The 12,501-nt window shown below is 58.9% G+C and overlaps 1 protein-coding gene across 5 annotated transcripts in view; it reads right to left on the bottom strand.

Annotated features, from left to right (window-relative positions):
• Nucleotides 1-886: 886 nt before the first annotated feature.
• Nucleotides 887-12,501, bottom strand: part of TSPAN11 (tetraspanin 11) — a 72,894-nt gene continuing 61,279 nt past the window's right edge. For 2 of the 5 annotated variants that reach the window (XM_042247640.2, XM_042247641.2), the window contains 5 exons: nucleotides 11,456-11,560; nucleotides 10,152-10,310; nucleotides 9,725-9,811; nucleotides 9,482-9,586; nucleotides 887-4,348 (listed from right to left, as the gene is read on the bottom strand). In XM_042247640.2, coding sequence (XP_042103574.1) covers nucleotides 4,289-4,348; nucleotides 9,482-9,586; nucleotides 9,725-9,811; nucleotides 10,152-10,310; nucleotides 11,456-11,560 — 516 coding nt within the window. In that variant the 3' untranslated portion in view covers nucleotides 887-4,288. Of the gene's footprint in view, nucleotides 4,349-9,481; nucleotides 9,587-9,724; nucleotides 9,812-10,151; nucleotides 10,311-11,455; nucleotides 11,561-12,501 lie in introns of those variants that run through there. The other 3 variants (XM_042247642.2, XM_042247644.2, XM_027967997.3) reach the window with 3 other exon arrangements.

Raw genomic sequence — 12,501 nt, 5'->3', positions numbered from 1 at the left:
GTCTGCTGGTAGAGCCTTCTGCTGCCAGAGAGGTTTCTTCCAGTGGCTGGTGAGTGCAGGGTCTAGCCTTGGCCAGTGTCCAGAGCAGGGCTGATCTGACACTTGGAAAGGCGGAGCCATCTCATTGGTCAGCGACGTCAAGAAGCTCTTTGCCTTTTGCCTCCCTCCCCCCACCCCACTCCCTTCCACTGGATTCCTGCAGCTTTAGTGTCGTCTCAGTAGATGCCCACTCTCTGTCAGAGACCCTAGATCCTCAGAAGATTCAGCCTTCTTGCTTACTGGTTGGCAATTCAGGAGCAGCATGTGAAATTAGACCTGATCCCCGACCTGTAATCCCTAACCCCCAATTAGGGGTTTGGAGATAGTTACTGCAACATTTACGAAGTCTGCTGGAAACTGTCCCCTTCTCTAGAAGCAGTCCCCAGCCAGTGGGAACAGGAGCCCTCTTGGCTCTGGCTGGCCTGGCTGATGACAAAGGGCAGAGACGTGGACGGTGTGGACCTTGCAGATGGACAGGGCCGGGCTCACACTTTACTGCCCATCCTCTGCAACCCTGACCCCACCCCCACCCCCCTCACTGCAGCCTCACCTTTCTGCTCAGTCTTTGCTGGATGCAGGAGGAAAGGGGGAGCAGGGCTTCCTGTACCACCACCCACAGCCTGCTCATCCTCAAGCCAGGGCAGGGAGGGAACAGGGTCCAGCCCAAGGCAGCCCACCGGCTGCCACCTGAGGCCGGAGCTAGGGACACTGGCGGGCGGGCAGGGGTGAGCAGGGCCCTGACCAGGGTGGCGGGTGGGTTTCCTATCGGGGCCCCTGCCCCCATCACTTCAGGACACAGCGGGGCTTCTGACCAACCAATGGCCAAGAAGGGACAGTGAAGACTGTAGCCCTGGATGCCACTCCTTTATTGTCGTGCCCCCAGGATGGAGGCGGAGGCTAAGGAGGGGCGTGTTTACGCTGGGGCAATTCCTCTCTGTGCAAAAAGGCGACTTTTCCGTTTCCAGAACGTTGTGATGACCCCTCGCCAATGGGCAGCTGGATCCAGGAGTCCTCCTGACACTGGGCTGCCTGGGACTCCTGGTGGCACCTGCAGGGGTGTGTCTGGTGTGGAAGCAGAGCAGAGAGGGGGCCCCCATGGAACTGTGAACAGAGCACGAGGCTGAGCATTGTGTGGAAACAGAAGACGGGGCGCGAGGATGGAGTGGGCCCTCCCAAGGCACACAGAGGTGGTGGGAAAACGGGGCTGGGGCATCACTGTCCCTTCCAGGGAGAGGACCCAGGCCCCCGGTCTCCCTGCCAAGGTCACGGACCGGCAGGTACACAGTGGGTCAGGCGCTTTATCCCATGCTCTGGTGAGTCCAGTGGGATTTGGCCTGACACCTGGTGGGGGGCTTCTGAACCCTGGGGGGTGTGACATACACGGGAGGTGGCAGAGGCCTGCTTTGTGGCGTTTTCTAGGGCAGGTGCTGTCAAGGTGTGGCCCCGAGGCCAGTAGCATCAGTGTCACCTGGGAACTTGTCAGGACGTAGGCTTGTGGCCCCTGCTACTGATAAGAAGCCCAGGGTGGCCCAGCAATGGTTCAGAAGCTCTCAGGCTGATCCTGACCAATGCTGAGAACCCAGCTTAGACAACTCCATCACCAGCGTCCCCCGGGGGTGTGGGCACCACCCAGTGGCGATACAAAGACAGGTGTCTTCCTTAGCCCGTGGAAACCCCCGTCCCCTTTTGTCCAGGCTTCAAGTGGCAAACCAGGCAGAGAACCTTTACAAGGCTGACAGGGGGATGGGCAGGGATGGTAGTAATGGTTTCAATTCACTTCCTCTACCTCAGCCTCCCAAGATGAACCAGGTGGCAGAGTCCAGGCCAGAAACTGGCTGTGGGGATGAGAGTCCCCGGGGTGTAGCACTCCGCCCCTCCTGGGTGCTGCGCTGGGAGCCCAAGGAGGTGGGGCAGCCTGGTCCAGGGGGAGGACCAGGGCCGCGTGGACTTCCATGCCTGCCATGTCCAGACCTCTGTACAGCCCTGGCTTTCTGGCCAGTCTCCGGTGTTGGGGGACCAATGGATGACCTTTGAGCACTGTGTCCTCCTCTCCAAGCAGCTCAGGATTGGGACACCTCCCAGCAGGGACCTGGGAGGGGCTGTCCTGGGCACAGAGCTGCATCCTTGCAGGCAGGATGGGCCAGCCTCCATCCTAACCCTTTGTGTGCTCCATGAGAAACTACTGTTTCCTCTCACATTGTCTCATCTCCCGAGCTGCTGGCACCAACAGGGAGGTCCCAGTTTCAGAAAGCACAGGGCTGTTCTCTCCCTCTCTGCAGTGTGGACCTCCACCCTCTGGGTGGGACCATTCCCAGGGCAGAACCAGAGTTCTCCTACCCTAGCCAGGATGGCCTCTACCCATGTGGGCAGTGGGAGCAGACAAGTCCGGCTCTCCTGGGCCTCCACCAGGACAAGGCTGTGCAGGTGACACCTACCCATTATCCCTCCGTGAGCCCCCGCTGACCTTGATAAAGTAAGCAGGGACCTCAGCAGGGGCACATGTGCAGCCAACCAGCACTGCCCGGCCCACTGCCGCCTCCCTCGCGCCCCTCAGGGGGAAGAAGGTGAGGGCCCCTCAGCCTTCACTTTGTAAGACGTCAGCTAACAACTAGCCCTGCAGAGAACTTGGGACTTATGGTCATTTTTGGTTATCTGCACGAATCCAGGAAGTTGGAGGCAGCAAAGACAATCACAGCACCAAATTTTGGGGGGCCTTGGGACTCTAGGGTTGCTGGAAAGCTGGTCTCCCTTAGAGTGAACTGGCATCAGTGACCCCACGGCTCTTCCTGACAGCCCCAGAGAATCCCAGGGCAGGAGGCAACCAGTTGCAGGAGGCTGGTCTGCCCTCTGTGTGCATGGGTCGCCCCTCTCCGGGGGTGTGTGGTTTTAGTACAGTGGAGGCTGTGACAGGGACAGCACTGATCCATGAATGGGAAAGAAAACACCTTCACCTGGGATGGGCCCAGGTCAGCAAGAGACAGCGGAGGCCAGGTGTGCCCTTTCTGGACTTGACCTCGGCATCCTGAGGGTGGGGAGTAGGAAGTGCAGGATCCAGGACCTGGGACCCGGGGACCAGCATGGGGGTCTCTGCCCACGTGGGACCCTCTGGGGGATCTTATGAGCTGATTCATGTTCTCTGGAAAACTGCCAGCATCTGTGCTCAGTGTTTCCTAGGATTTCCTTTCTGTACTCTGTCTACATTTTGGAAAGTCCTTTCTGAAAATTCTGTGCTCCAAGAGATGCAAGAGAAAACCTAATGAAGGGACCGTGTCCACTCTGGGAAGCAGAGCGGGTCTCTGCAGGCCAAGCACTGGGGGCTGGGTGGTCCAGGAGCACCAGCTCAGGAAAAGGAGGTTTGAGGCAGAGCACCCTTCAGCTCAAGAGCTGCACCTTCTCAGTGGCTCCAGCTTCGCAGGGTCTGGGGTTTGGTTTAATCAGGAAGGATTTTACTCCCACCAACATGAAGGGCAGACGATAGTTTTAAAAACCTGGCTTTCTTTGAGCGTCAGTCCAGAAAGGAGACCCCCGAGGGGTACATGGCTGGAGACTGGGGCTTGGGGTCATGGGCTCCCAGGGGACCCTCCTGGGGAGGGCCTGGGGCAGGCACCTGCTCCCCACCCTGGTGGCTTCACTCCCTGCCCTCCACCCTGCCACTACCCAACCCTGCCCTGCAGGAAGGAATCAGGCCATGGGACACTTCTCTCCAGGTGAGATGGTGCGGGTGGGAGGGAAGGGGAAGGGGGGAGGGCAAAGGCCGCGGTCTTCTGGGGGCAGAGCCAACTCTAACTGCCTATTCGATGCATTTCTCAGAGAGCACATCCAGCAGGGGTGGGAGAGGGGTGCTCAGCGCCCATAGTGGGTATCATAGGCTCATATGCGGGCGTCCCAATGGGGGCAAAGTGGCCAGCCGCAGTTCAGGGTTCAGGAGCGGGGAGGAAAGCAGATTTCATCACAGCCCCCCAGAGTCCACGGGAGCCTAGGCCTGGCGAGGCTCGGGCTGTGCCCTCTTGCCCCAGGATTCCGGTGGTGAGCACACAGAAGTGGAGGGCGGGGGCCGAGGGTCCCTGGACAGGTGGGGGCTGCAGAGGCCGTGGTCGCAGTTACTGGGTGGGTCCGGAGGGGCTGGGCACAGAGGAGAGGGAGTTGCTGGGAGCTTCCAGGCCAGCTGGTGCTGACCCCGCAGGCCTGGCCTGTGGGCCTTGGGCCCCTGAAATTGTGAGGGGCAGTCGGAGCAGGACAAGGTTGGCTGTTAGTAAAAATGCAGTTGGAGCCTCCGGTGCAAGCCGCAGGTAAGTATCATGCCGCAAATCTGTGGGGAGAGAGTGCAGGGACACACAGGAGTCAGGAGTCTGCCAGCCTGCCGGCCAGAGCCAGACTTCCCACCCCCAGGAGCCCCCTGTGGACTCAATCAAAGGCAGATTCAGACCCAGGGGGCCTTGGGTGCAGGCCTGCGAGCCTGCGTTTCCAATAAGTTCCCAGGTGATGTGGGCAGGGGCTGGAGGCGGGGACTACTTTGAGAACTACTAGCCAAGAGCAGTATTTCTCCCATTTGAATGTGCACGGGTTGCCTGGGGATGCTGTGGATTCCAGTCCTGCCGCCTGGGTGAGGGCCTGCACCTCTAAACAAGCCTCCCGTCCACATTGCAGCTCTGTGGTCCCAGTTCTTCTCCGGAGATGGCCTGATTCAATTAGACCCCGGGTAGTGACATTGTCACTCCTCATCACTGCCGAAGCAGCCTTTCTCCAGGAAGGTCTGTCTACGTCTTGCTGCTCTCAGATTCTGGAGCAAAGACCAGGGTATAGAGTTAATTCTCTAGCTGATGTGCAGGAAAGGAAACCGAGGATCCGAGTGGAGGGCCCAGGACAGTCACCAGCTCATCCTGTAAGCCGGCTCAGGACAAGCCCCAGGCCCCGGGAGCCTGCCCTGCCTGCTGGCCGCTCTGTCCTACCAACTAGCTGGCCGAGGCTGGGCAGTGCTGGGCGGTCACCTACCACGTCTCACTTGCCGACCTCTGAACGCAGAGGAAGACGATTGCTGTTCCCCGCCTCGCTTTTCGTTTGCCTCCTCCGCCCTCCCTCCCACCCAAGGATGCACTGAGGACGAGGAGGGCAGGATGTGAAGACCAAGGAGGCCCAGGGCTGTGACGGTGACCCTGATAGAGATGACGCTGCTGGCTCCTGGCTCCCCACCCACAGGAGGGGGCGGTGGGGGGGGGCAGCCCATGACTGTGCCGTGGAGAGGGGTCCAGAGGGGTTCCCAAAGACGGGAAGCAGAGCCCCGTCTTTCCCAGACCCTCCAGCTGACCTGATCTTGCTGAGATACCTCTGGACACACCTGACGACAGGCTGACGAGGATGCCCCAGGACTGGCAGACACTAGTTTCTCTCTGAGAGGCTCAAGGAGGGCACAGGGGGTGAGCCCTTCGGCGTCCCCTTCCTCCTCCCAACTCTGTCCCCACGCGGGAGGTTCACCCCCTGGGAACACAGCTTTCAGCTGTCAGACTTGGTGCTAAGAGCAGTGCTAATCCACCTGGGGGACTCAGTCTTGGGCTGAAAGGTGGCTTAGAGCTCATCTCATCTTTCACTCTAAGCGGGTGGCTGTCCCAGCCATTCTACCCAGGTGTCAGGCATGCTCTCTGCCCTATCCCCCCATCAGGGCTCGATGACTCATCCTGCAGGGTCATCTGGACCTTTCTGACCCTTGTTGAAGGGAAGGCCAGATGGGAGCAGCCAGCTCAGCACAGGCTCACGACTGCATCTTCCAAGGTACACGCCTCACGCTGGGGAGGACCCGGAGGACGGAGCGCCTAGCTAGCGCTCTGTACACAAAGTGTGGCCCCAGGGTGCCCCGGGGAAGGCACAGTGAGATGGACATCAATGAGTGTCCACACACACACACACAAGTGAGCACGCACACACATATACACACCACCCCGGTACCTGCAGACAAGGCATGGGTGCTAACTACCTGTCTCTGAAAGAGCCCCAGCGCCCACTTCCTGACAGAGGACACAGAGGGATCTGTACCAACAGCTGTGAGTGGAGAACACGTAGGACAGGGCGCTGCGGGAGAGGAGGAGGCAAGGGCGGGGCAGGACAGGCTGCTGGGCCCAGCCTTTGTGAGGCCCAGGCGCTTGACCCTGGCACTGTGGCCAGGGTGCCGGCTGCAGATGGTGTTCTCATTGTGCTGGGGTGCAGCCTCGCCTTGGACCTTTCAAAGCTCACCGGGTGACCCCAACGTGCAGCCCTGGCTGAGGATCACAGCCTGGAGGCTCCCAGAGGCCTGTCCCTTCGTGCATCCTGGCCATTTAGCCTGCCAGCATCTCTGCAGGCAGACCAGTGCCTGGTCCGCGAGTCTGGGAGTCTGAAAGCAGGTTTGCTCTGTCATCGTCGTTTCCTGCTTGGTCTTCACAGAATTCATGAGACATCCAGGAGCTGTAGCGCCTCCAACACACTGAGGCGCGCTCCTTCCTGGAAAACCATGGGAGGCTGTTTTGGACAGCTGTCACCGCAGTCTCCTGACTCCTGCCTCCTCCCGCCAGGTCAGCTCTGGCCTCACGTTGAATAAACTGGGCTTCTGGGTGAGATTCCCACCGATGAGAGAATGTGCGTGCTGCGTGCTAAGTCGCTTCAGTCGTGCCCTGGCAACCCTATGCGCTGTAGCCCGCCAGGCTCCTCTGTCCACGGGGATTCTCCAGATGAGGATCACTTCAGTTCAGTTCAGTCGCTCAGTCATGTCCGACTCTTTGCGACCCCATTAATCGCAGCACGCCAGGCCTCCCTGTCCATCGCCATCTCCCGGAGTTCACTCAGACTCGCGTCCATCGAGTCAGTGATGCCATCCAGCCATCTCGTCCTCGGTCGACCCTTCTCCTCCTGCCCCCAATCCCTCCCAGCATCTGAGTCTTTTCCAATGAGTCAGCTCTTCGCATGAGGTGGCCAAAGTACTGGAGTTTCAGCTTTAGCATCATTCCTTCCAAAGAAATCCCAGGGCTGATCTCCTTCAGAATGGACTGGTTGGATCTCCTCGCAGTCCAAGGGACTCTCAAGAGTCTTCTCCAACACCACAGTTCAAAAGCATCAATTCTTCGGCACTCAGCCTTCTTCACAGTCCAACTCTCACATCCATACATGACCAATGGAAAAACCACAGCCTTGACAAGACGGACCTTAGTTGGCCAAGTAATGTCTCTGCTTTTGAATATGCTATCTAGGTTGGTCATAACTTTTCTTCCAAGGAGTAAGCGTCTTTTAATTTCATGGCTGCAGTCACCATCTGCTGTGATTTTGGAGCCCCAAAAAATAAAGTCTGACACTGGTACTGGAGTGGATGGTCGTTTCCTTCTCCAGGGGATCTCCCCAATCCAGGGACTGAACCCCTCTCTCTTACGTCTCCTGCACTGGCAGGCAGGTTCTTTACCACTAGGTGCCACCGGGGAACCCACGATGAGAGAACACTGCTGCTTAGAAAGGCTTGCAGACGTCCCACTCCTCTACGCTACAAGTGAGGGAACTGAGGCTCTGGAGGGAGGGTGGCCCCCCAGATCACATCGAAGAGGAACCTTTGTCTACAACGGGGGCCTCCGACTCTCAGGCATCACCCTCCCACCCTGTTCCTGGAGGCAGGGGGACAGGACATCTTGGCCTGTATCTCGTGGGCCTGGGGATCTCCAAAGTGCCGGGTCAGTGTGAGCGGGGAAGGTTTCTGGGTGCCGGGTGAATGACAGCCTGGGGGCCCGGCTGGTAGTTCCAGCACTGGACGGCAGGGGGCGATGGAGCCCGAGGCTTGGTTGCTGCTGCAGAATGGATGGAATGGACAGAGAAAATGGGTCCCTGGTGGTGGCCCAATGACGCTCTCTTGGGGACAGGAGCACATTTCTGCAGGGCACTGTGAAGGGTGAGCTGCCCATGATGGAGTCAGTGTGGAGCTGTGGGCACTGCCTGGTGGCCCAACCTCCTTGGAATTATTCCTATGGCTGGACTTGCCTGACCTCAGGCTTGGTGGTCATCTCATTCCATGCCCTTGGCCTCACTGCCCTTGTCTTCAGCTTCAGGCTTTTGAGGGCAGAGGTCAGGAGGAAATGGATGGAGAGTGAAGCCCAGATCCGGTCAGTGTCTGCAGAGCGGGCCCCCTACACCTGAAGTAGGCAGGAGGTGTCTGGTGAGGGAGGCGCAGCAGCGGGGCACCCCCTCCCCAGTCAGGCTGGCAGCTCCCAGAGGTCAGTGCATTGGGCAGGAGGCCTGCCTGGGCAGGTACGAAGGGGCCGTGTGAGTGCCCCCGAGACCCGCTGCGCCTGCACTTGAGTGGGGATGAAGGGGATGGGCTGGTCTGGCCAGGAAACCACAGGTTCTCTGGAAAGATGCCGTGCACATGTGGAAACGATAACGTAGTGGGTACCATTTCCCAAGAAGCTGCTGTCCGTTTGCGATGAGCCGAGTGATCGCTGTGCACACTGGTCACTGATCTGGTGTGACCAGCCCAGTTTACAAATGAGGAACTGAGGCTCAGAGATGGAACAGCCAGCCCTAGGTTGGCTGGTCCCCACCAGAGGGCAGGCCGTCTCCCACTCACCCTGGCTACAGCCAGGTCCCCTGGGTGCACAGATGGAGATGGTGATCAGAAGGAACCCTACCCGGGGAGGCTCCCAATCTAAAGACCGCCACCACCCCAACTCTTTCTACGGACCTTGCATCAGGAACAGAGCCTGGGAAAACAAAGGATCAGGAGCCAGGGGCCTGGTGCCAGCTCAGGGAGCGAGACCCTTGGGCCATCAGCCCTCTAATCTGCTGGCCTGGATAGGTTCTGGCCGTGGCAGGGTTGGAGGAGAGCACTCAGGGAGGCCTTCCGTGAGCCAGGTACCCCCTTTCCCACTGACACCTCTCGCGGCTGGGAATGAGCTGCTCGCTGCGAAGGCCCTGAGGGGCGGGCAAGTGACCTCTCATGTCGCACAGGAGCAGGGGCTGGATGGGACGGGTCCTGTGATGCCAGCCTCTGCTCTGACCTCCCGGGATGAGGATTCGGGGGTGACACTTTGTGGTGAATCAGCTACTCTAGCTCTGCTGGGCGAGGTGGGCCTGCAGAACCCTTACTCACTGCATCTGCCCCTCCTGAGTCCACTCCCTCCACCTTCGACAGGACCCTGGGTGGTGGCTGGGAGAGGGGTGCGAGTGATGAAATGGGGCAAAAGCATCACTCATCCTTGGAGCACAGAGCCAGGTGTACACAGGGGTGCACACTCCCCGGGGGTGCACACACACACATCGCACGCACAGAGGAACGAGTGCCTGTCCATGCACGAACATATACACACATGCACAGCACGCCTGAACACATACATGCATCCAGCCCCGACCACGTACTCCTGGGTACATGCAGACACGCCCACGGGCCCCACGCACACCACAGCAGGCTGGCGTGCACACACAGCGTGCCTGCACATACCTGCACCCACGCTCCCACTCCTCCCAGGTCTTTGTTCCTGACAAGTTCAAGGTGGCCCCCAGGGCCTTTTCCTTCATGTTTTCTGGGGGAAGAGAGTGACCTTGGCTGCAGAGGGGAGAGATGGGAGTGGAGAGGGCAGGCTAGGCAGGGGTGGGCAGAGGGCCAGGAGCTGAGATCTCAGCCAGCGAGAGACGGGTTCGGAGCTCCAGACACCGCCCCCCTAGAATCCTCACTCCAACTCACCTGCAGGCAGGCCACCCCGATGCCCACAGCCCCCATGAGCAGCAGGTGGTCAGCCAGGAACTGCTCCAGCTTGCTGATGCAGCCTCCCTGGAAGGCAGGTAGGCAGGTCACACATACACACACACACACACACGTTGGCCTGGAAGTAGGTGAGGATGGGGAGGAAAGGCTGGTGGGAGCTGCTCCCCGCTGAGGGAGGCCAGACACTTAAAGGGCCAGGTCTAGCCTCTCAAGTGCCCATGGGCTTCTCAGATGACCCAGGGGCACACTATGATGTCCCCAGATTTCCCTGGAGCAGCTGCAGCCCCCAGACTTTGTGGGGACCTTTGAAGGCCCATGGCCGTCTTGTGGTCAGAGAGTAAGTGTGATCTCCACCACCCCACCCACCTGCCCGGCCTTTCTGGGCCCCGCGGGACAGGGCACTCACCTCCACCTTGTAGATGTTGGAGGGGTGTGCCCGCTGGCCGCAGCGTGCCACCACTGTCTTGCAGCAGCTGTCCGGCACCCGGCGGCCCTCGGCCTCTGGAGACAGGATGTAGCTGCTCTGCAGCCAGTCGGCTGAGCTGTTGCTCCCGCAGCATTTGAACTGGGGGGCAGAGGCAGAGGCTGGAGGTGAGGAGGGAGCCTGGCCTCTCCAACCCCTCAGTTACAGGGCCACAGGACAGTGTTCAGACCCTAATCTCATCCATATTTGCTGGAGACTTTTCGCTTCCCCTGTTTTGAGCAGGGAGCTGGCTCTGGGGGGGGCCTTCTCTCCAGGCAAGTAGGCAGCTGGCTGCAGGAACCTGATGGCCACCTCTTCGGGGCACCCATGTCCTTTAAGGAGATTGTCCTGGGTGTCCTGGGGGCAGGGAGGATCTGAGAGAAGATGGGTGGGGGGTGGGTGCTGGCAGGTCCTCGAGGGAGGAGGGCTGTGTCTCCCTGTGTGGCAGGCCCAGGGCAGCACCAAATCACCAGGGCATGGGTTCCTGGTCATCCAGGGAGACAGGACCCCCAGGATAGGGACCCAAGCCTTGCCAGAGGCTCAGGTGTCCCCCATCCAGACCTCGAAGCTTCAGCACCTCCAGGCCTGCAGGACACAGAGGTGTCCCAGAGGCCGCTGGATGAGCAGGTCAGTGCTGACCAGAAGGGCTGGTGTGCGTGCTGCATAAGGCCGAGGTCTTACATTTGGACGCAAAGAGCCATGTATGGCCAGTGGCAACCGTGTTGGACTGAGGTCCACATGCCCCTCCCTACCTCTGCCTGACTGCGGGCCTCGCTGGGCGATTGCGAGTCCCCGCTTGGCAAGGAGAGACCCTCCATCCCCTGAGTTCTGCCTGATGATAACTGGGAAATTCTCACAGCTGCTTTTCTGAAACACTCTGCTCGTTCCAGTTCACTCTCTCAGAGCCGCGGCCGTCAGTTCCCCAGGGAGGAAGCAGGAGGCCCGCTGATGGGAAGAGCCTGGATTCTGGCACGGCCAGCTTGCTGCCCACCAGGTACCCAGAGGGGAATGCAGAGGAAAGGGAGGAATGAACGAACCAGGATCCAGGAAGCACTGCCATGCGGAAGGGCCTTCTGCCTAGAGGACTGTGGTTAACGCTCCCATACCTTGTGAGGCTTCATCTCAGAGACGTGGCAAGTTAGGCTCAGAGAAGGCAAGTAACTTGCCCAGGGTCACACAGATGGGCAGGGACAGAGACGGTTGGGAACCATGTCTGCGTGGCCTTCAGGCCCCAGCGCGATGCTTACATCCTGCTGTAGACGGTCCACAGACGCTGTGATTTCCGCGGCACCAGGCTGCATGTAGTTCTCGGCCAGGGTGCGGGTCAAGTGCTGCTTCAGCTCGTCGCTCAGCTGAGGAGCATGGAGGGAGAAGGTGCGTCAGCAGAAACACCCATCGACTGTCCCCAGGCCCCTCTAAGGCCATGCCTCCTTCATCTGGCATCTCATCCTTAGAGATGCCACTCAGGTGTCACCTCCTCCAGGAAGCCCTCTCTGACTGCCCAGGACCAGGGGACCATGGGAAGGAGGCTGCACAGAAGGCAGGATCTGTGAAGATGGTGTTGCAAAGGCTATTATCCCGTGTCAGGGCAGAGTGTGATGGATGGGAATGGGAGACAGGTGGGGGACCACAGTTCCAGGCTGGTGGAATGGCAAAGAGGAGGCCGGGCACTAGGTGACTTTAGATAATCCTTTGGTACCCAGGGACTGGTTCTGGGGCCAGCATGGGTCTTCCGTGGATGCTCAAGTCCCTTATATAAGATGGTGCAGTGTTTGCATATCACTTATGTGCGCCCTCCTGTACACTTGAGTCATCTCTAGATTACTGATAATACCTAATGCCATGTAAACACTGTAGAAACAGCTGTAAATTCAATGTAAATGCTACATAAACACTTGCACATGGCAAGTTCTGCTTTAGGGAGTTTTCTGGAATTCTTTTCTGAATAGTTTTGATCCAAGCTTGGTTCAGTCTGTGAATCGAGCCTGTGAATATGGAGGACTGTCTGTATGTGTTGATTTTCATTTTGATTACAAGGTGATATTCAAAACAGGGCTTTCCTGGTGGCTCAGTGGCAAAGAATCTGCCTGCAATGCAAGAGACTCAGGCTCAATCCCCAGGTTGGGAAGATTCCCTGGAGAATGGCAACCCATTCCAGTATTCTTGCCTGAAAGATTTCATGGGCAGAGGAGCCTGGCAGGCTACAGTCCATGGGGTTGCAAAGAGTCAGACACGACTGAGCACACACGTGTGCTTTCAAAATATTTACATAGTTATCTGAGGATATCTGCCA

The sequence above is a fragment of the Ovis aries genome, chromosome 3, assembly GCF_016772045.2.
Source record: "Ovis aries strain OAR_USU_Benz2616 breed Rambouillet chromosome 3, ARS-UI_Ramb_v3.0, whole genome shotgun sequence".
Classification (NCBI taxonomy): domain Eukaryota; kingdom Metazoa; phylum Chordata; class Mammalia; order Artiodactyla; family Bovidae; genus Ovis; species Ovis aries.
This window is presented reverse-complemented; position numbering and strand designations above follow the sequence as displayed.